Raw genomic sequence first — 23,008 nt, forward strand, 5'->3', positions numbered from 1 at the left:
GGGAGCTCCGAAGAGCAAAACGGAAGCCGAAAGAGTGTGGAAGAGGGCGTGGGCCGATTTGGAACAGGCGAAAATACAAGCTTGGATTGAGAGGATCCTTTTCCATATACAGGAGGTTATTCGGCTAGAAGGGGGAAATGAATATAAAGAAGGAAGGCCAAACAACCGCCGAGAAGATGTAGTTTCAGGGCCTGGACCCAGTACTGAATAACCTTACGATTGCTAGACGTGGCTTCCATTTACTGTATATAGATGTCAAATCACAGAGCAGTTCAATTACAGTGGCTTACAGGGTATGGCTAATTTAATGTGTTCTTGGCACTGAAGGCGGTGAGCGAAGACTTTTGGTAGGGACTTCTGTACCCTGTACGGATGTACCACCGGGGCATCAATCACGTGACTTGGGACGTGACTTACCGGCTTCAAGCGGCTCCGTACCACCAAATCTCTTACGAACGTTTGCCCGCGCCGCAGTGAGACAGATGGCTAACAAGCGCCAGAGGATAGCATTTACCAATGACCGCTGGAGGCTTGAGCAGAGGCAACAATATAGGATGTACCTGCCGGCGAAGCCTTGTTGAGGGACAGACAACTGCAGTACAAGTAGTAATGTATTGGGTGGTGGGTGCAGTCAGAGTACCAGCCGAACTAAAGAACTGCAGGTGGGCATGCGCAGTGGCCACCTGCACTTGGTTACACGTGCCTAGGTGCCGACAAAGCTTTCCCCACTCTAGAGACGTGGGTATTGTCAAAAGGGTCAGGAAGCTGGATCCTGGATCTGCAAAACACGAACCCGGATCAGTGTGATCCGGATTAGTGTGACTCGGATAAGTGTGATCCGATCTCTCGGAGACCCGTCAACCCGGGTCTCCGTGGTCCAGGAAGTTGGGAATAAGAAGGAAGTTCACCTCCGTTAGACAAAGAGGAAAACAAGATATCCTCAATTTCTATCCTCAATTTTACATCTGAATTTCCATTCTAAAAACTCCGAACGTTCAGAGGTGCTGTGCATCCGACAACTAGAACCTGCTGAAGGAGAACGATATCGCCTGCATTTCGGTGAGGATTCGCCTAGTAAGATGCCTAGCTTCCGAAGCAAACCCTCTTCTTATTCTCGCAGTTGTTTCAGCGCTTCCAGTTGCTATATCCGAAGACGGGTTAATTCCAATAGGTTATCATAGTAAGGAGCTTGACGCGGAACCCGGGAGTCCAAAAGGGGATGCAAAGATATACGAGGTTCAAATCCTAGTGATTCCGACCAATAAAGGCGTATAGGATTTATGGGTAATTGGGGGGTATTTTCCTCTAGACTCGACTCTACTTCCAGCTCACGGGAGGTACTCATTGTAGATACCATCTCGGCTAACGGTAGAACAGAAGGATCAGAATTGTAAAGGGGGTTGTTCTGGGAACACGTTGAGGGAGATGGACTACAATGTCTCAGTACTGAAAAGGGTTCGATCAGTGGGCGATAGCTTCACAAACAGCCTCCTATTGTCATTGACTATACAGAGACTGATCCTTATGGATCAGAAGTGCTCCGCGTGAGAGAGTTCCCTTACGGGGTTCTTATCTATCCTGTATCGTGACATCATCCAGCATCATTCGGCGGGTCCTCCTGACCTTCGTCTGGAGACTCTCGTTATAGATAGCTAAGGTAATACCGTATCTAGGCTTGAGGCTGGTAGAGTTGGAGTTCGGAGCCGTATATCCATCTTGGAAATCACTCTTTCTGAGTCGTACGGTATAAGACCAGCTCCAGCAAAGGTGCCTTAGATATTCTTATTGGTAAAAGAAGTAAAAAATATCTCTTTGAATACATAAAGGAATTCCAACTTGGTAATATATATAATATATATATATATAAGTTCCTCGATTTATTGGCCGTAAGCCCTCTTCAATAACCTAAAACAACTAATATCTAATGGTTAGACGAGGTACAAGGAGTGTAGAGGCATACAAAGCATAATAATACTATGTTTCTAGTAGTAGGTTTCGAATTGGTTAGAGTAGTGGCTATCATAGCCATCGAGGACTAAGAGCCGGTATTTGCTTTTCGTAGAGAATATTGTATAAAGATCGAAATACCGAATCTAATCTAGGCCTTTTTTATTAGTAGTCTAACCATTATTGGTTATACTAATATACCAGGTAACTGGAAGACTACACTCTCGATACTAGCTCTCCTAGTAATATTTCCCTTTTAAAAGAATGAATAGTAGAATAGCCTAGCCTTAGGCATTCGCTCCTTAGATAACTGTAGCCTACTCACGATTACTAGGCTAGACCTTTTTAGCCTTACTAAAGCTATCAAAGGTAGTAACTACTATACCAGTAGTAATCATACCCATCATAAACTCAGTCTCGTCAAAGATATACATATCCTCGTTAAGGATACCGTATTTAGCTTTAGTATTATATACAAGTACAAACCACTCGTGAATAACCTTTAGATCTTCACATTTAGCCCTTTGGTAGTCGTATTTACACATAAAACACATCCGGAGTTCTAGTTAGCATTTAACAAAGTTGTAAGCCCAGCGTTTGCCGATGGGGGGGGCATCGCGTTCGCATAGTAGTCAGTTAGCCATATCTTCCACAAAACAAAGCTGAGGAGGAAATGCACGTATATAGAGCTCACTTATATACTGAACAATCGTACTCTCCTCTAGATCCGTAAGTTTACGTGAGTTAGCTGGTATATCTGTTAAAAGGATCATGTGTCAAAGGATCAAGATCACAGGATCTAGTGTAAGAGCTAAACCTATGTACTCTATTGAGCTAAGGAAGATTAGCAGCTAACTGCACCATTGTACGGACGTTATCTTATACGTGTATCTCGTTTATAAAAGGAGCAAACTCTCTAGCAAAAATAGACAATCAAGACAATAAAATCAAGACACACAAAAAAACCCTCAACTGTCATTTCCCAAGATTCAGAGGTGCCGTGTTTTTGACAATATCGCGTCGTAAAGGCCGACTAACGCGTCGATAGCGAAGTGTTGTTTCTGGAACGTTGTAAATATTGGCTGTGGAAAGAACATTGGGTTTTTTGCTATTTTCGATCGATTTGAGAGCCAAGAGTATCCTAGCTTCTTTTGAGCAGGTAGTCATAGCTTGTTGTGGTAGAATTGAGGATTGAAGGCGGAGAGTTCGCGTTGCGGAGAAAATTCGCCGCTCGCTTATCAAATACGTTACTAAATTTAGCTATATCAAAGTAGCTAAAATATATTGCATTGAACTAACTAATCTAACTATATCAAATAAATTGAATTTAACTAACTGAACTAACTCTAGATTTAGTCTAGTTAAACTAATCGAGTGTCAGGTTTTTAGAGTTAGGGTCTTATATATTCGTGGTTGCGAAAGCAAAGGTATATACTACCTCTTACTCAATGATTGAGGGGGTTTAGAGCTTAACAACTGTCAACTACTACCACCTACTATTGAGATAGACCCTGGTAGCCACTGTGTGAAAACATAGACTATAATGCAGCCATCCTTTACCTCGGGTCAAGCTGTCTAACTTAGTGGTATCTTCAGTAGTGTAGTGCAGTGCCATTACATTAACCAGTCAAAGCGCCCAAGCCGCCTAAAATTTCATCACCGTTGACATGCAAGTAAATAACAAATCGAGGGGTCGCATTTAATCTGGCGGAGTCAAAAAGCTACCCGTGGGGTAGGTAGATTGAAATGTTAGGTTCTCACAGACTGCGACGCAAACCTCCATAATCTATAATCGTCCTACATGCCGGGCAGGGTAACATGCCCTAGTTGCTATGGCTAACCGAGAGGTCTCTAGATGCAGAAAACGTAGAACTGCTTTGCTACTAATTTAGCAGTATGTTTCCAGTCTCTTTCTCGAAGCTCTGGGAAGAGTCTGTAAGGCCAGAAAGGGATAGTAGAGTACTATCCGCTGCCAAACATGGGGTCTGAGATACCTGTCGGATGCACAGCACCTCTGAACGTTCGGAGTTTTTAGGATGGAAATTCAGATGTAAAATTGAGGATGGAAATTGAGGATGTCTTGTTTTCCTCTTTGTCTAACGGAGGTGAACTTCCTTCTTATTCCCAACTTCCTGGACCACGGAGACCCGGGTTGACGGGTCTCCGAGAGATCGGATCACACTTATCCGAGTCACACTAATCCGGATCACACTGATCCGGGTTCGTGTTTTGCAGATCCAGGATCCAGCTTCCTGACCCTTTTGACATGCACTACGCACAGAACAAACAATCAAAATACATTCAGTGACCTTTTCGTCTTAGGAAACATCCCTTTTCCAGAGTTCCCTGCGGAAATGGCACACCAAGACTTCGCTGACCATATGGAATCGCCTCTGGAAAGCATTGCGGCCTCTGGAGACGTCCTGCTTGTCATCGGCACCGAAGGAAAGCGGATACGAGTGCAGTCGCTCATCCTCCGTACGGCATCTACCGTTTTCAACGCGATGCTTGGTCCTCACTATACTGAGGGATGGGATCTCTCTTCAGAATCGCCTAAAGACATATTTCTCCCCGAGGACGACCCTGAAGCCCTAAGAATCATCTTTAATACCATTCACTACCGCCTAAATACTGTTGACGACCCCCTCGATCCGCCTCTTGTACTTCGTATAGCAATCATGGCAGACAAATACGACTTTATCCAGGCATTGAAGTTGGTCTCCCGGGACTGGCTGAGATGTGAAAATGTCGTAGATGCGAAGAAGTTGTGGCAGCTTACGATGGCTTCTGGCTGGCTGAAGAGCGAGAAATGTTTCGAGGAAAACACACTTACTCTATCAAGGTAAACGCTTGCATGATCATCCAGAGAAGGAATGAGAAAGAGAGGAATGTGTATCCCTGTAAGGTGACTTGACGCCCGAGTGAACGCCGGGAGATGGCAAATTCAGGTGGTTTAGTTCGGGAAAGCTTGTTCACCTATGTTGGTCCTGGGATATGAGAACACCGACCGGCATATAAGTATGCCCTTTCCCCTCGGATAAGAACTCCATCATGACCGCTACCACAACAGGCCCGGTCTTCTCGGCTCCTGCATCTGCTGATGAGAATGCACTGAGCAAGTCAATATTACAAGTTCGGGCTTTTGTACATGGTGCTGCAATCGCTGCCAGAAAGATTCATCACAACACCAGCTGTGTCCGTTCCACCGTCTGGGCCCTCCACTGGTTGCTCTTGAGGTAAGAGGCTCCTGTTTCCAAGGCGAGGAAGGTCATGCCGCTTATATTGTCTCATACAACGCTCAAGGCTGCTATAATTCCACTTTTCCACGGCTACGGCGGATCTCTTGCCCTGCCCATACTGTGCACTTCACAATGGCCACGCTCAACAACACCACTTCGCCGACTCCGTTGATCCCATCTCAAATCTCCATTCTGGACTTCTTTATCCCTGGCTCTACCGGTATCCTTGCCGCCATCGAGCTCGTTCTAGCTACGGACAGCTATGCTCGGACCCTGCTCATCTGCATGTTGCTACTATTCCTGGGCAGACCCGTCTGTAACTACCTGTGGGGCCTAGCGGAGGCTCATTTCGGTTTGTCCCTCTTGTCGTCTCTCGCGAAATTGTCTAACAGCTAGCAGCCTCAAAAGTCCACGTCTACTATTCTAGCGAGGTATACGACATAGTTATCCCTTGGTTGGCCTCTCAAAAATTCGCTCAGGGGGCGCGGTTATCTATCGCTCCGTCACGTGATGGCACGGCGAATCATAAGGGGAGCCTAAGTAGTGTCGGGCTGCAAATTGCGACAGCAGAGCGCCGTATCCATTCTTCGTGAGCTATTTGGGGCAACATGGCTTCCACCTCTGAGAGCTCAAAGGATAGCGATTATGTGCTTTCCATTTGTAGCGACACGATACCTGCCCTCAAGAACCCAAACGCCCCATTCGCCGTGTGGGGCGACCCCGATAGCGTGCGATTTTCGCAAAGTGGAGGCGTTATGTCCCCTTCTGTGACGTTCCGGGTTTCCTCGCAAAGCTTGATGCAAGCCTCCCCTGTATTTGCGGCAGCTTTATCAGGATGCTGGAATGAAGGATCGGCAGCCGAAGATGGGTGTTTTACGATCAGTGTAGAGAACTGGGATTCCGAAGCTATGCGAATTGTCTTAAGCGCAATCCACAGCCGTACGAAAGACATCCCGCGTAAAGTCACGCTTGTGATGCTCTGCAAGATTGCCGTACTTGTCGACTATTACAGGCTTCAGGATGCTCTCCACTTTTACTGTTCCCTGTGGATTGATTACCTACGCAGTTCGCTTCCAACTGTGTACGGCAGGGACCTTATTCTCTGGATATGCGTATCCTCCGTCTTTCGCAATACGGCCACTTTCTGCGCTGTTACAAACGTCGCTATTGAAAATAGCCCAGAAGAGGTGCGAACGCTTGATCTCCCGATCTCCGGAAACATAATTAGTAAGTTTGAATATAGAAGATGGTTTCACTATAGCACCTAACGATATTGTAATAGACGAGCTTAATATGCAAAGAGAGGCAGCGCTAAGAAAACTACTAGAGTTACTTGACGGTGTCAAACACGATCTCCTTAATGCCGCTGCCGGTTGCTCATTCGAATGTCGTTCGATTCTTCTCGGCGCACTTGCTACATGACGCTGTGATGCCGCGATTCGAAGATCGCAGTGTTATGGATATAGTAAAGAAAATCCGTGATATGCAGTCACCGAATCGCGACTGGCACAAGCCGTCTCTTACGTATGGTTATACTTCCTGTTCTTTTTCGCTCAGCGCTCTAACGGAGGCCCGACTTAATGAGATCACCACTGGCCTGAAAGGGCTAGATTTGGATGTCCATGACTGGAACTATTCTTGTCAATGGAAGCTGAAAAAGAAGGGGAACGGTAAAAAATGCCGAGCAAAGAAATTGGTAGTTGAGGCTACAGAGGAGGAAAACATGAAAGAAGCGGAGGAGGTCTGTTGACCAGGGATAGACTGCTTATAAACGCTTCGCCGCTATAGGATCAAGTCCAGGGGCAGTTAGCCTGACGCTCAGCTGTAAGCTCAATCCAATCTTTGTACGGTGTTAAACCTACGATTTATGGACGAGTCCTCCCACTACTCCTTTCAGCGCTGCATCTGTGAGGAGCTTGGCGCCTTTGCCGCTGTATCAAGAGGCCATCTTTCGCAAGTCCTTAGGTCCAAGTTTTGGTAGATCATGGAGTGGGAGGGCATGCCGTCCACATAAGAGGTAGAGTTATACTGGCGACGCGCCGTACCGCCCCTGATGCACTGACAGCAACCACGTTACAGAATACATTCGCTCGCTCGCCGGGGCTGAATGCCGGTGCATCTACGGCTCGTTTCCGGTGTTCGGGGGGTATTTCCGGCGGAATCTGGACGCTGGTTACGTGTCAAGATCCCTCGAGCGCTCCTTTTGTCAGAGATCGGATTGGACATCGCGTATGGCCGTGGCGCGTACACTTTGAGGACAAGAAGTGCAAGTCCTACTGTTCCATCCTCCATCTCGCAAAATACCGAGGCGTGATTGGGTAGAGAGAAAGCACACCCTCTTACAGCCCCCTCACTTTTCCGCCGGGCCCTCTGGCGTAGGCTCGTCCCATGCACTGCAAGCTCGAGGCGCAGAAGTTCATGGGGCTCTAGTGGCCTATCAAATTTGCTGGCCCGAGGGGGAAGGCTCTCCCAGCCATCCCAGGCCTCATTGGCATATCAGGAGAGGGCCCTTTAAGCGCGAAATGCGGTGTATCTAGCTTTGTCACAACGCTTTAACGTCGGTGGCCATCTGGCGCCGATGCCGCCGACGTCCTTGTCCTAGCAGGGGGGCTCATCGGTCCGGTACCGTTTTGCCTTAACGTGGACGCGGACAGGGAGCCCAGAGTGATGCTGTCGCCCTTGTTGATATTTGGGGACAGGCGGTTTCCACGACGAGGCTATAGATTCGCGGGAGCACCGACTTAGATCTCGGGAAGACCTAGGCCGGTAGAAATCCATCCTGGGGGCATCGCCGCAGCCATCGTCTGCCTCGGTTGGACGTTTGGTGGGGCGGTGGCCGTATGTCCATGCAAGGGTCGAGGGGGATAACACCGATTATCCGAGTATCGAATCGACTCTCTCGAAGCCCGCTTCGGGGGGCTTCGAGCCTCGTTGGTGCTTCTTAACCTCATGCTCCCGGACTGTCCGAGCTCGAATTCGCATCAATCCTCCTCAAGCTGCTTGACCGCACCGGATAAGTATTGCACCTTCCCAGCCTTTCCCCTTGCCAACGTATAAAGAGGAAGATACGATAGCCAGTTATCCCATCGATTACAACGGTACGAATGCCCTTTATGTTTACTGGCCAACGTTAGCCGATAGACAGTTGGCGATGCCAAAGGCGCCGGAGCGCTATTCCCGAGGACGTGCCGAGACTGATTCAATTTGAATGTCTCTCTGCTGCGCCTCTAATTGGCTGTAGGTTACCCTACCTTCGCGTTGGCGCCAACGTAAGCAGGGGCTGAAACGACTTCCACAGCATTGCCGAGTTTGACGCGTCGCGATCCGTACGCGTTTGGCAGCCATCCCCATTATGCCTCGCGCGCATCGTCATTCTCGCCGTCATCTGTACCAGCTACCTGAGCCCGTGGATGCGGTGAGTAGCTGCAGCAGAGTCGACAATGTACCTGCGCAGCTGCGGCGACGCCTCCACAAGCTGAACGACAATCGTTGCGGCGAACCTGCGCGTAGACGCAAGATCTCCCCCGCCCCTCGAGAAGAAGAAGCTCGCGCCGAGCCGCTTCTTGTTGCTGTATTCGCGTGCGACCGTCAGCGCAATTGTCGACTTGCCTGTGCCTGCCCAGCTCTTAAGCCAGCATAATTCCTTCTCCCGCCCACTACGCCGGCGGCTCCCCAGCTGCGGGACACACGGCTCTCGGGCTCGCCGCCTGCCGAGGCGGATCGGACCGAGTCGTCGCTGCCGGACACCGCCCCGGGCAATCTGCAAGAGAACTCGCCAGACTCGACCCCAAGAGCGCGGCAGCAGCCGACACCTCCACCACCACCACCACTATCACCACCGCCACGCCGCACCACGCGACGTTCGTCGCCGCCAGTACGGCCGATCAGGCATGCTGGCGTAGCGAAGAGACGACAACATGACCGCCCGTCTCGACAGCGCGCTTCCGATGCTAAAAGCAAGCATCGGTGCCTAAAGTCCATTATCCAGCCGATACAAACGACCTTTCCGGCAGGGCAAGGCGCCCGGGACGAAGATCCGTGCAAGCCGCAGACTTGTAGGACGTCCGCCCGAGTTTGGCGGAGCTTGAAACAGGGCGGGTCCTTAATTTACACAATTGTAAATGCCGTTATGATGGAACAGCATGACTACTCCCTTCGGGGCAACGTCCGACTCCTAATAGACGCTGTGCGATTCGGGGTTGTGAGTGACCTGGACAAGCATGTCGTATTGCTCCGACAGTATCTGCGCAGCTTAGGATATGTTCGTGTGCGCTTGGGCGTACGACTGGCGCGTGAAGAGGAAGGATAAGGATAAGGAGATTAAACCTGAACTCAGTAAACGCGCAGACTATCGATGACTCTACGTGTTTTCCCTACTATAGTCTCTATCTTCACCTGTTAACGCCCACCAGGTTCAGGAACTCACTCCTCGTCTTCTCCTTCGCCTCAAAACAGCCCACCACACAGCTAGTGATGGTTGTCGCCGTCGACTTCCCCACGCCCCGCATGACCATGCATAGATGACTAGATTCCATGACCACGGCTACGCCCTGTGGGTTGAGCACTTCCATGAGGGCATTTGCGACCTCCTTGGTCAGCCTCTCTTGGATCTGGAGGCGGCGGCTGAACATTTCGGCAATTCGGGCCAGCTTCGAGAGGCCGATGACGGAGTGGTAGGGGATGTAGCCGATGTGCATCTTCCCCATGAACGGCAACATGTGGTGCTCGCACATACTGAAGATCTCAATGTCCTTGACAACCACCATCTCGCTGTGGTCCTCGTGGAAGATGGCGTTGTTGACGATATCCCGCACGTTCTCCCCGTAGCCTTTCGTAAAAAAAATAAGCGCCTTGGCGTATCGTTCGGGGGTGTCGAGGAGCCCTGATCGAGCCGGGTTTTCACCGACGCATTCGAGGATGGTCCTCACTGCATCATACATCTTATTGAGTCGCTCCGCTGCTTGCTCAGAAGACTCTCCAAGTCTTGCTCGCGTGCCGATGCCTAAAAGAGGATAGATGAGTCCTTGTAGCACGGGAATGGGAGACGAACAGAGTTACAAGACGTACCAGGTCGGCTCAAGCCATCAAAGTCTGCCATCAGACTAGATGATCTGGTCTCTTTCCCATCCGGTCCCAACTCCTCCCTCGACCCCGGGGAGTCTGGCTCATCCCCCGGGTCTCTGGCGGCGTTAGCCATGCTATGCCGCCGCTGCCTTCGGTTGTTCCCACCACCAGCGTCCCCCCTATTCCTCCTCTTCTTCTTCCTCTCTCTTCCCAATTCCGCAGCATCACTGTGCTCAAAACTTCTCTCACTGTTGACCGAGGGAGTAGGCGACATCTTGCACCAGCTCAGAGGTCGAGTTGTTCGATACCTTTGTAGCAAGAAGCTGATCAAAGCCTTCCAGGGTCAGGGCCGCTTTGTTAAAAACGGGAGGGAACCACCCCTATAACGTCTAGAGTGAGTCACTCTGGGCGGTTGCCTGCAGATTCGTATTAATTATGTTGTTACCCTTCCCGACCATTTCGAAGGAGACCGGGATTGACGCAGAGGAGGTCCTGCAGTGTAGGCCTCACCACAGCGCACCCAATTCATTTACCTTGAAACGCAATGAGGCCAACAGCCCCTCACATTCTTTCGGTGTCACAGACCGTCCCGCTTATTGGGTGCGGCATTTGTATCGCACACGCGGGGCCACCGACATTGCCAGCGCTTCACCGGCACAAACTTGATTACCCTTCTAGCTGTCAACAGCACTACATACTTTGTGGCTCGCCCGCTACAAGGCCAGAATTTCATCGATTCCATACAAGCATCTCTTTCGACTGTAACAAGTCACGCTCCCACGCGCAACTTGAACTTAGCTCAATGGCCACTCTTGACTCCCTGAAGTTAGCCCTCAGGCGCAAAGTCGGGGCCACGGCGCCACCTACGAATCATCCCCTGTCCGATGAAGAGTACAGCGCCGGCTTTGATATCCTGACACAAGGCCTGGGATGGACAAGCTACGAGGACTTCGTCATCCCCCACCTATCCCGACTGCTAGCGCCCCTCTTCGACTCTCGGGTCCGTGTCTCGGTACTGGAGATCGGACCGGGCCCAAAGACGGTACTGGGATACCTGCCTGACCGCATGAGACGGAAGATCAGAAAATACACCGCACTCGAGCCCAACGGCTTGTTCGCTACAAGACTGGAAAAATGGCTCTGCCCTACCTCCCAGGGAGCGCCTCCGCTACCCTGTCTGGAAAGCCAACCTGATATCCATCGGATTCCGTTCGTTGCGGACTCGGAAGACGCCGCTACGGGCGCGGGTGGCGACGGCGGAAAGTTCGATGTCGTCCTCTTCTGCCACAGCATGTACGGCATGAAACCTAAGCACAGCTTCATCCGACGAGCGCTGGACATGCTTCGTGATCAACCACAGGGGGCTTTGGTGGTGGTTTTCCACCGCGAACGTCTGTACCTGGACGGCCTGGTGTGCCAGCAAACGGCGTCTTTCCCTGCCGGCGTCGTCAGCGTGGCAGACGACGGCGAGGTACTCGACCGCTTCGCCGCTTTCGTTGCGGGTTTCGCCGCACAGGACGCGGCCACCCGAGCGGAGTGGCGCGACGTGTGCTGCGCCCTGGGCCGCCGCTGCCGCGAGGCAGCCGCCCACCAGGCCCATCTCCTGTTCGGCGCGCCCACCGTCATGGCGGCGTTCACCCAGCACGCGACGGCGCTACCGGAGCTTGCGGCCGAGGTCCCGCTGCTAAACGGGGACGGGGATGGGGACGGGGACGGGACGGTCAAGAACAGGGAGGCCCGCCTCCGCCGTCCTGCAGCGATCGCGAGGCCGATAGAGGTCGGGCACGTCCGGGCGTGCGTTCGGTGGGCACTCAGGCACGGCGTTGGGTTGAGCGTCATCGGCGGGGGCCACAGCGGCCACTGTCTCTGGCCGAATGTCGTCGGCGTCGACATGCGCGCATTTGACCAGGCTCATATCATCCCGGCCAGGGAGGATTCGGATTCCGGCCCCTTGATCGTCGCCGGGGCTGGCTGTAAGACGGGCGACATTATCCGCAAAGCCATGGCGGCGGGCCTAACCGTGCCCCTGGGGGCTCGCCCGAGCGTGGGCGCAGGGCTATGGCTACAAGGCGGTATCGGGCATCTGGCCAGGCTCCACGGTCTCGCGTGCGATGCTATTGTCGGTGCCGTGGTGGTCAGCGTCGCTTCCGCCGAGGTTGTCACCGTCGGCTGTGTGCCGAGCCAGCATCGGCCGGCCGGTGCGGTGCACCTGAGCGAGACCGATCTGTTGTGGGCCATAAAGGGGGCCGGCACCAATTTTGGCATCGTAATCAGCGTTACCTTCAAGGCATATGGGACCCAAACCTACTCGGTTCGGAACTGGGTTGTCACTCTAAGCGACCAGCGCGAGGCGCGGCGTCAGCTCAGCGACTTTGACAGATTGGTGGCCGGACAACTACCCCGGGTCTGTTCTGCCGATGCGTATCTGTACTGGGACAGCGGGAGCTTGCGTCTCGGCGTGACCATGTTCGAGACGTCCACGGCCGGGACCAACTGTAAGACACCTCCGCCCGCACACGCGAACGTCGCTGCAATTCTGGGTCCACAAACAAGCTTCCGGATAGTGGACTCCGTCGGCGTGTTCGACGCTGAGATGTACATGTCCGGGATGCATGGTGGGCACGGCGGCGGCAAGACGTCCTCCTTCAAGCGGTGTCTGTTCCTAAAGCACATCGGAGAGGCCAACATCGCCGACATCCTGATGGCAGCTGTGGAGACGCGCCCTACACCGCTTTGCTATCTCCATCTGCTCCATGGCGGCGGAGCGGTCGGCGACGTGGCGGCAGACTCCACCGCATTTGGCTGCCGAGACTGGGACTTCGCCTGCGTGGTGACCGGCGTCTGGCCCCGCGAGCAGGACGGGGTCGAGGACGCTCGAGCCGCCGTGGACTGGGTCTACAAGGTCGCCAAGGAGTTGCTGCCCGTGAGCTGCGGAGCGTACGGCGCCGACCTCGGGCCAGACTCCCGAGACGCCGCGCTGGCTGCCAGGGCGTTCGGACCGAACTTACCGCGCCTGGCTCATCTCAAACGCGGCTGCTGGGACCCGCGTAATGTGTTGTCGTACGCCTGCCCGCTCCCGAGGACAGCGATGGAGCCAAAGCTCATCGTTCTCGTCACGGGCGAGAGCGGCGCCGGAAAGGACTACTGCGCCGACGTCTGGGTCTCCGTGTTCACCAACAGAGGCTTCGAGGCACGCGCCGTCAGCATCAGCGAAGCGACCAAGCACGAGTACGCGGCAGCTACTGGCGCTGACGTGAACCGTCTGTTACGGGACCGTACCTACAAGGAGCAACACCGGTCGGCATTGGCGGCCTTTTTCCAGAACCAGGTGCAGCAAAGGCCCCGGCTGCCAGAGGAGCATTTCCTGGAGGTGGTGTACGGCGCCGTGGATGTGGACGTGCTGTTCATCACGGGCATGAGAGACGAGGCGCCGGTCGCGTCCTTGTCGCGCCTGGTACCGGAGAGCAGACTGCTCGAGGTTTACGTTCAAGCCAGCGACGGGACACGGCGAGCTCGCCGGACGCGCAACTGCAATGGCGAGCCGGATCCAACACCCTTGAACTACCGCCCCAGTTTCGTCTTTGACAACGACGCAACCGGAGACGAGGCGGCCAGAGGGTTTTCCGAGCACCACCTGCTCCCCTTCCTCCACGAGGACCTGCAGCGGCTAGCAGCTATGGTGCGCTCAGTCCCGGACTTTCCGCGCCCGGGCATCGAGTTCCGCCACGTGCTCGGCATCTCCCAGCAGCCGGGCGGGCTGGCCCTGTGCGCGGCCCTGCTGGAACGCCACTTCTCCGGCCGGTGGGCCGCGGTCGACGTGGTGGCGTGCTGCGAGGCCGGCGGCTTCGTCTATGCGTCGGCGCTGGCCGCGCGGGTCGATGTGCCCTTGGCGCTGATCCGCGAGGCAGGCAAGCTGCCCCCGCCCACCGTGTCCGTCGTCAAGTCCCCATCGCATATCTCGTCTTCAAAATCCAATCACGACTCGAAGGCAAGGATCGAGATGGACCGGGATGCGGTCCCCAAGGGCGCGTCCGTGTTGGTGGTAGATGATGTCCTCGCCACGGGGAGGACGCTCTGTGCGGTCCTGCGGCTGTTGGGTGAAGCTGGTGTCGGCCCCGAAAATGTGAGCGTCATGGTCGTGGCCGAGTTCCCTGTTCACCGTGGCCGGGAACTGCTGCGCCGGCATGGCTTTGGCGGAGTCAGTGCTCAGAGTCTTTTGGTCTTTGGCGGCGCTTAGGCAGGGGATGAGGGTATAGTGGATGTTGGATTCTTGGCCCTGTGTTGGTGTTGCCTTGTGAAACGGATCGTGTTTCTTTAGCGCCTAGCATTGATAACAGCCACACTCAGCATTTTTAGGGAGAAAAGAGATTCCTGCAAGAATGCCCGAATTGATGTTGAACGATTTCTAAGCGAGCTGACGGCAGAACACCGAATCTGTGTTGGCTCGACGGCGTCTAGGGTTCTGAGTGCCGGCGTGTTGAGGATCGGAAGTCTAGCGGACGGGTTCTTCGAGCAGTCTGATCAAATTATAATAACAGATATGACGGTTGCCTCTACGAATTGGAAGGACGAATGGGTACTTTCTTGAAGCTTCACGGTCCATTCTCCCCGAAACGCTGGCCCGTGACACGTGTGCCGGGCCCGGACGGCCCCTCGCACGGCGGCCCCCGCTGAAGTGCCTGTCAAGCCACGCTGCTTCCGCTACGTCGTCACCCGGGCCGGACCCAGGCCGTCCCGGTCCCGCCACCCCGTGCCGACGGCTGGGGTGTTTCAATTTGGGATTTGGGGGTAGAGTGAATTGCTACAAAGAGGACTTCCAGACTATAATGAATCTCATTCTGACTACTAGACTACATGGCGAAGCAGTTTGGCGAAGTGTATAACAGATGAACCTTTAGCATGCTGCTTCAGAGTATGTCGTGTCCGAGCTGCTCACTGATGGTCTCACCCCGAGTCAACAGACATCCTTGTCTAAACGAAAAAGAAAGTCCCTTCGTATAAGTCAAACATAACCGAGCTACGTAAAACCGGGAAAGGTAACAAAGTGTCAAAAGGCAGTTCACGCTGCGAAGACGGTCAGCCCCTCCCAACAGGAAGCAAGACGGCAGAATTCCAGGCGCGGTCACGGCGATACACTCAGGATGCACACAATGCCGTCATGCCTGGGCTTTCAGGCAGCAACTCCCCGCGTCCCAATTACCCCGCACCGTGTTCCCGCGAGAGCCAACGGGCTACCCGTGCCATACCCCACTTACAGTACGGAGAAGCGGCAATAGTTCGCTGACACTCTTGACACTAGATCATATCCATTCAAGCAAACACGTAATATCTTGAACAGACTCTGCCGCTGGTGGATTCTGGATACTGCAGGAGGTGGCAGCTGTCTCGCGTAGCACATGGGTCACAACCCTAAAGACAGCTGGCAACATTGGCTCGTCACTTGGTTAACTGTCACTAATAAGTCCCAGCATGTCACTAGCAATTATCCGTCCAGCCCGCGCTAGAGGGATTCAAGAGTCAGAATATCGAAAATTTTATGCCTATTTACGATGGCAGCCTCTATGACCTGATAAGGCGATACAGACCGGAAGGGCCGCAGGTGGCGATGGATATGGCCCACAGGATGCTCTCGCAGATCTTGGACGCACTCAATTACGTACATACGCACGATCCTCCAGTCATTCATCACATATGTGCGAGTTCTGGCCGGTCGTCATTCTGGGCTGGAGTCAAGGACTTGATTGACTTCGGGCCGGACTCGGGAGGCTGCACGCAGGACCAGATGCAGAGCGCGTTTAAGTCGTGATCGTCCATTTTGACTCCAGTGACGACGCTGGGGACTTTGAGGCCCTCTGTGCTTGGTTGAGCAAAAGAAAATGTGAATTAACGAGACACTAAAGTGACTGTTGGGACGGACTACGGAGAATGGAAATGATGCCGCCTACAAAGACGATCCGAACCAAATGAGTAAATACCCTAGGCTGCCTCATTCCCTGGTCCTACAAAAAAAACCCGTTTGCAATCTGGTTGAGCCCTCTAGCGAGCTAGAGCAACGAACGACTAAAGGAAACAAAGCAATTCAGTTTAGTATTCTCGTGCTGACTGCCTACTCTCTTGTTGGACGCAGTAGCAGCAGCAGCAAAAACCTATCTGAGTTCCATCAAGTCATATGGGTAGAGTCCGACTGGTCAAGCATTACTGTACGCTGTGTGCTTGTGTACCTATGCCTGTAATCAATGTTGGCGGGAGGACTCGTGTGGGGTCTAGTCCGACGACGGAGGCGTATTGCAGGCAGTAGCGCCGCAGTTTACGGAACTCGTGTCACCATCTCGGTAGACTGGTTGACAAGAGCCCGCTCTACGGCAAGGCGCGGTTCTTGTCCTACGGACATGACCGCAGCTGTAGTAAGATAGTACACATCTTCGAATCTTAGTTAGCGGTACCAATGTATTGCGCAGAGGCGGCCCAAGTACGGAATAAAAACTTACAGCGTTCAGTTGGGGACGATAGGTGTCGAGTACGTCGCTAGATGATTCCAGGGCGAAAGTCGGTAAGAGACGGGCAATGTGCGAGGTGGTATATTTGCTGCTTAGACTCGGTGCAAGACAAACACACATATATATATACCCTAAATATAGTCATATGGCAGTTTTACTGCCCTCATCATCTCTATGGAAAGCTGCTCAAACCTATCGCTGCAAGCCCCTTGCTGCTGCATTGCATAATAGTCGACACAAGTGGGGAAGTACTGCAAGGCTGTTGGTGACGGCCTCTGACAAGTAACATGCAACAGGACATTACGCGTACCAGCAATTTCGCTCTCCCATCGGCTATGATTTCACGAACTCTACGAGGCGGAGGTGGGTTCCGAGTCAGCCGCTATGCAGTTCACCTTGCTTCCAGGACACGTCAATCCATGGCTGGGCCATGCATAGCTACGGTGACTCATAACGCCCGTAGTTGCATGAGGCTGTGCTTTGCGTGACACGGCCGCTATAGACTGTCTCTCAGCCCTTCGGTCCCCCTTGCCATGAACGCGGTGTGGGCGATGTGGAGTTGCTCAGCAGCCACTGTTAAGCGCTGGTGAAATCATTCACGCAAGCAATTCCTCGTGCTTCTGGTGTCGTTGCAGCCACGGCTGTTCGTGAGTCAACCTGCCGGCTGCAGTTTTGCCCGGAAGCGACGTAGACGGGGTGACATGGCTGGCGGCGGACCGAGTCGGTGACGGAGGACCAAAGGATAGCTGTAACGAGGTGGACTCCTGAGGTTATGTGATGAAATCTCAATTCAAGAGTAATAATTATTACGTTGCACATTCTAAAGGCATTTTATCTTCTGACCTTAGGCAGACCGACTTCTTGCTAGTATTGGCTCCCTTCATCCGCGCATCCCTTTCAACCACCGAGCTGTTCACCCTCGTACGATCCTGGGTGCCCTTCCTCTTTTGACAGCATCTCGGTACAGCGAGTACCTTCTTCCCTGTATAGTCGGCCGGATCTACCGCGAATAGCAGGTACTCGTTGGCATACGCCCCACCATGGGCAAACGGTCCGCCATCAGTCTCCAACTCAATGATATTGATCTGTAATACCTCCGGATCGGGATCGTCGGCGGGGACCAGGTGGTCGAATGTGACGCCGTAGTAGTCGATGTGTCTAAATGGTTAGCCGTCAGGAATATAGCGGCCGTCGCAAAGTACGACGCTAAAGCGACCAGTTGGCAGTGCTCACCTGTATGGCGTCTTGTCCGTTACCCAGCCCCAAGTATTCATCCCGCACAACCATATCATTAGCGAGCTCTGGACAAGTATCCCGTCCATATACTGTCCGATATGCCAGTTTGGCAATCTCTGGGCCAGCCGGCTGCGGAAATACCAGGGACAAGGGATCAGTTTGCCACGATACCCCGGGAAGGAGTTTTTGTATGGCAACTACGGGACCCTCGATCTGAATTCTCAGAGGCTTTTCCGGTGGCGGGGGATGGAGAGGATGTGCGGGGTTTCTGATGCAAGGCGGGATGTGAAGCTCGAAAGCCATGGAGACCAATGGAGCCGATTGTTCGAGGAGCGGACATTGATCGAGAAGGAACAGCTCGGCGCGAAAAGACGAGGCAATGCTTACTAACGCAATTCCCTATTCTTGATGCCTTAGGTATGAATCTGACCCACAAAAGATCTCGTCAGGGTATTTAATTACTGCGCTGCTTAGCGGCGAAGCGTGCGACGCGTCTCAAGGAACGCGATACATACGGTAACCTTCTGCATTGGCTCTTCCTGTCGTTCCCCCAGCCTGCCATGTTCTATCATAGCCCAGGTATGAGCTTGCTTCGTGCCAGGCTTTCTGTGCTGTTGAAACGGACGAGATAAAAGGCATTACCTTCTCCCGGGGTCAGCTATTTGGCATTCACATCCACCATTCAGAGGAATCGTGCGCTATAGACACCTTTGCGCGGAATTTCCCCAACCGACTGAAGCAGGCTCTTGTTTGGATTCCTCACCCAGACGGACCTGTTCTCGTGCTTTGGGAAGGGAAACACTTTATCGAGGTGCTGTATTAGAGTCGTAGCACATGCCTTAAGTTCCCCTTCCTCCGCCAACCAATTTCGCATTGCCAGTCGGACAAGTCTGTGCATGTCGTACGACTCTTGGCCGGGTCGCTCGGTAATAAATGCGTACGCTTTCAACGTGCCGATTGCTTCGTCTGCTTCTAGGTCCCTGTTCCCCGGCGGGAGGAGACTTTTCGGAATCTCCTTCTCGGCAAGAAAGGACATGAATTTCAGGTACTGGACGGCGAGCTGGTTATTACGGGAGATGTGGCGAAAAGAAATCAGCTATGTCGCAGCAACTGGATTTCGGGTGCTCTTGTAGCGGCTTCGATCCTCAAAGTCCTTGCTCAGCAGCTCGATCAAGTGCTCGTTACCTGACTAGCAATAGTTGAGGTACTGCGCTGTTGTTATTCCCGTCTTTGCTATATAGGCAGATGCCCGCTTAATAGCAAGTGGTAGGTCGGCCAGGAAGTTAAGTAGGCTCTTGTGCTTCGGAGACTGCCCCGAGTGATCGTCCTGACCTGGTGCTTGCAAGGCACAGATACTGGGCGGCGCCAGCGAGGGCTCTAGGCCGAAAGGATTGGCTTGCGGCATTCAGCTGCTGTGGCCTCTACCCCGCCCCCGCATTCTCGCGCGGTTTGTCCTGCTTCGGAGACGACGATCAGCAGCTCCCTGGTTAGGTACCAGCGTGATGATCTACGCACCAGCTAGGGCTCGCTCCTAGTTGATTCGATAGCGCGCTCGAGACGATAGAAGTTTTCCGACGGTGGAAAGAGAAGCGCAGAGTTACGTCCCGTCCGCTGCAAGACACGAGCCGCGACCGGACTCCTGGTCCGCAATCACATGCCGATACAGACTCCGGTCTGTCTGAGAGACCCTCCAACGCGCCCGTCACTGAGGCTCAGGTGACCGTATTGGAGGATGCGCCTCCGATAGCTGACACCGCCCGTACCGGTCCACCCTCTTGCGTTCTAACTGGTCCTGCAACCGTCCCGTAACCGCGTCGGCGAAAAGACTTCGAGATCGCGGTGTTCTGTATACTGCCGTTCGAGTACAATGTTATCTCCCTTATACTCGATGAATTGTAGGATGGATATGGAAGCAACGACCTCTATAAGACTGGTTGTATCGGCAAGTACAATGTCGTCGTGGCTCTGCTCTCAGGTATAGGCAAAGCTAGTACTGTAAGTACAGCGGCTAGTATCCGTTCGAGCTATCGCTGTATACGACTGGCCCTTCTTGTCGGAATCTGTGGCCAGTATCCGTTCGAGCTATCGCTGTGTACGACTGGCCCTTCTTGTCGGAATCTGTAGCGGTGTACCTCAAACCGGCGGTATAGAGATCCTGCTGGGTGACGTGGTCATTAGCAAGGCGATCGTGCTTCGGCAGACAATATCCCGACAGGTTTGAGCGCAAGGATGGCTCCGAAGATAATATAGTAAGGCCGGATAAAGAGTTCTGTACTCTGCTAAGTACGTTCGAGACTGCCGATAACCGATAGTAGCTGCAGAAAAGCACTACTAACTTCCTTAGGTAGCTCCAGGCTAGGGCCGCTCAGAAGAATTACAGAGCGAAATATAATTACCCTAGGGCCGCCGAAGACAAGCTCTTCGAACCAGCTTATCGCTATAAGCACTACGCATCCCAAACGTACATCTGCAGTATATACGAGAGGGGGTCCGACCCGGTATATAATGATGCTGGCAAGTCCTCGTACGATACTTTACGATGCGACGAGCAATATCTCGTGCCGAGGAAGCGGCTTAAAGTGAGATAAGGAATCGAAGGCGAGAAGGCGTAAGAGCTAGCTATTTATATCGGGCCGGTTGGGTTAGGCAATATAGTAATCAAGTCCGGGGAGTAATATAACCAGATTGCTAGAGCTAAGGGCATTATTGCTTTCGAGATAGAGGGTACCGGCGTCGTAGAAGAGATCCCTTGCGTTATAATCAAAGGGGTATATGACTATATAGACTGTTATAAAAACAAGATTGGCAGAATTTTGTAGCGGCTACCGTAGCTTCCGTACTGAAGGCCGTTCTGGAACGGTATATACCAGCAGCCGAGAGCCGAGAGCGTCTTATCGAGGCAGTATCGCGGCAGCTTTACTTTTGGTCCCGTTTGGACGTAATAAGGACTTTGTAGGACGAGAATCGATTCTAGTGCAGCTTCTTAAGAGAATTCCTCCTAGTGCCGATAAGGACGACTGCTAGCGGACTGCTATCGAGGGCCTCGGAGGCGTTGGAAAGACTCAGATCGCGCTTGAGGCTGCCTTTCAGGTCCGGGACGAGCACCCCGACTGCCATGTCTTCTGGGTCCCCGCTGTCGATGCCGTTATGTTCGAGAATGCCTACCGTGAGATTGGCCGGCAGCTCCAGATCGCGAGGATTGACGACGATAAGGCGGATGCTAAGCTGCTCGTCAAGACAACTCTGAGCTAGAGTGCTGATAACTGGCTCTTGATTGTCGATAATGCCGACGATGTCGAGCTACTCTTCGGTGCTGCCGGGGCTACGCCGTTGTGTGACTGTCTCCCTTTTAGTTATAGGGGCTCCATCCTGTTTACAACTCGGAACCACGAGGCCATTGCCAAGCTCGATACCGTAGAGGGGTATCGTGAACCTGGTAGAGATGAGCTGGCCCGAAGCGGAGCTCGGCCAATCGACCCAAAACTATCCTCCTACTTACCAGTTAGCGCAAGGCATGTGCGTATAAGACAACCACATAGATAGATACAATTGAATACGTAGAATCCGAAACTTCAATTAGTTTGATAGCGCAGGCAATACGCGTTGATATTTTGATGGATATCAAAAAAGAGTCACTTTTTGTAGAAATCCTGCCAAGATTTACCAAGACCTGCCAAGATTTGAAGAAAAAACTTTGGGAGACAGAGCTGTTTTTATATATTCATCAAAATCTCGACGCGTATAACGCGCGCTATCAAACCGACTGAATATTCGGATTCTACGTATTCAATTATATCTATCTATGTGGTTGTCCTATACGCGTATGCCTTGCGCTGGCTGGTAAGTAGGAGGATAGTTTCGGCTCGATTGGCCAGACTGCCTCGATTTTGACCATGGGGGGAAGAGCCCCAAAAAGTGGGGCTGTCTTGCTCTGTGCCTTGCAAGCACCAGGACAGCCCCACTTTTTTTGAGCTCCCCCCCCCCTCTGTCAGGCCAGACCGCCAGTCTGGCAGGATAGTTGAATCTGTAGATACTGAGCAAAACCGCCTAAAAACGCGTTTTCTGAGGTTTTCGTCAATTTGAAGCGATTCTGGACCACCTAAAGCGCTTACTTACCGTCTCACGTGCCTGCGCACCACTTACGCGCTGCCCAGGCGCGCCACAAGTTGATAGCTGACATCACCGCTCCCAAGTCGATATTGAAGCTTCCTGGTACTGCCCGGCGAGCCACTTACCTACAACGTCGGTCTCTTCGTCGTATTGTACACTTTGCAGCGATGCCATCGCGAGGTTCGAAGCGTAATCGGGTGCCCACGCAAAGCAGCGTTGACGAGCCACCTCAGCGCTTGCCCCGTATACGCCTAACCAGATCAACCAGCAGTCTGGTTACGAATTAGGGACGAGATACAGTCCCTAAGACTCCATTGCAACGTCCTATCACCAGGATTCGCTTGCGAGGCGCCAGTAGCCAGTCGGCAACGTTGGATATAACCCCACAATCGAATCGTATAGTAGATTTGGGGGTAGCAATGTAGGAATCCACTGACGTGCCTATCAGCCGCCCACGTAACCGCTTACGGGCTCGCCCAACGGCTCGCCCAACCGCCTCGACTGATGGCGATAGTACTGCATCTACTATATCGAAGTCAGTATCGAATTCAGTATCCAATCGAAGTAGAACCTCCAAACCTCCTGTAGCGAGGGCGCGATCGCGATCGCGATCGCGATCGCGGTCGCGGGCCCGTACGAAGGTAATCGAAGTATCGCCCGAGGTTCCTGATTCCCAGGGCAAAGCGAAGGTCGAGAAACCGCCTCTACGCGATCGTAACCGCGATTGCCCTAATCCGACGACGACAACGACGATAATAACGACGACGATAGCGACAACGACGTTGCCGCCTATCGTAATACCTTCCTCGCCTATACAGTTCCCATCGTCACCTGCTTCGCCGACTACGCCCGCTACGCCTATACCATCGCAATCGCGATCGCGATCTAATAAAACTTCTGATAAGCTGTTAGCCA

At 52.9% G+C, this 23,008-nt stretch overlaps 5 protein-coding genes across 5 annotated transcripts; 2 read left to right on the forward strand and 3 right to left on the reverse strand.

Annotated features, from left to right (window-relative positions):
• Positions 1-4,328: 4,328 nt before the first annotated feature.
• MFIFM68171_05722 (uncharacterized protein) lies at positions 4,329-4,793 on the forward strand (the record flags this gene model as incomplete). The annotated part of the gene is made up of 1 exon (XM_071061142.1): positions 4,329-4,793. One exon carries the CDS (start codon positions 4,329-4,331, stop codon positions 4,791-4,793), a length of 465 nt encoding a protein of 154 aa, XP_070917243.1.
• A 4,784-nt stretch (positions 4,794-9,577) lies between these two features.
• GCH1_2 (GTP cyclohydrolase 1) lies at positions 9,578-10,524 on the reverse strand (the record flags this gene model as incomplete). Its single annotated transcript, XM_071061143.1, has 2 exons — positions 9,578-10,188; positions 10,254-10,524. 2 exons carry the CDS (start codon positions 10,522-10,524, stop codon positions 9,578-9,580), a joined length of 882 nt encoding a protein of 293 aa, XP_070917244.1.
• A 528-nt stretch (positions 10,525-11,052) lies between these two features.
• Positions 11,053-14,487, forward strand: MFIFM68171_05724 (Phosphoribosyl transferase domain protein; the record flags this gene model as incomplete). The annotated part of the gene is made up of 1 exon (XM_071061144.1): positions 11,053-14,487. The coding sequence occupies one exon, from the start codon at positions 11,053-11,055 to the stop codon at positions 14,485-14,487; it is 3,435 nt and encodes a 1,144-aa protein (XP_070917245.1).
• A 3,466-nt stretch (positions 14,488-17,953) lies between these two features.
• On the reverse strand, positions 17,954-18,286 carry MFIFM68171_05725 (uncharacterized protein; the record flags this gene model as incomplete). The annotated part of the gene is made up of 1 exon (XM_071061145.1): positions 17,954-18,286. The coding sequence occupies one exon, from the start codon at positions 18,284-18,286 to the stop codon at positions 17,954-17,956; it is 333 nt and encodes a 110-aa protein (XP_070917246.1).
• Positions 18,287-20,953: 2,667 nt separating this feature from the next.
• Positions 20,954-21,520, reverse strand: MFIFM68171_05726 (uncharacterized protein; the record flags this gene model as incomplete). Its single annotated transcript, XM_071061146.1, has 3 exons — positions 20,954-21,283; positions 21,371-21,416; positions 21,483-21,520. 3 exons carry the CDS (start codon positions 21,518-21,520, stop codon positions 20,954-20,956), a joined length of 414 nt encoding a protein of 137 aa, XP_070917247.1.
• Positions 21,521-23,008: the final 1,488 nt, after the last annotated feature.

Source organism: Madurella fahalii, assembly GCF_045866475.1.
Source record: "Madurella fahalii IFM 68171 DNA, scaffold_3, whole genome shotgun sequence".
Lineage (NCBI taxonomy): Eukaryota > Fungi > Ascomycota > Sordariomycetes > Sordariales > Madurella > Madurella fahalii.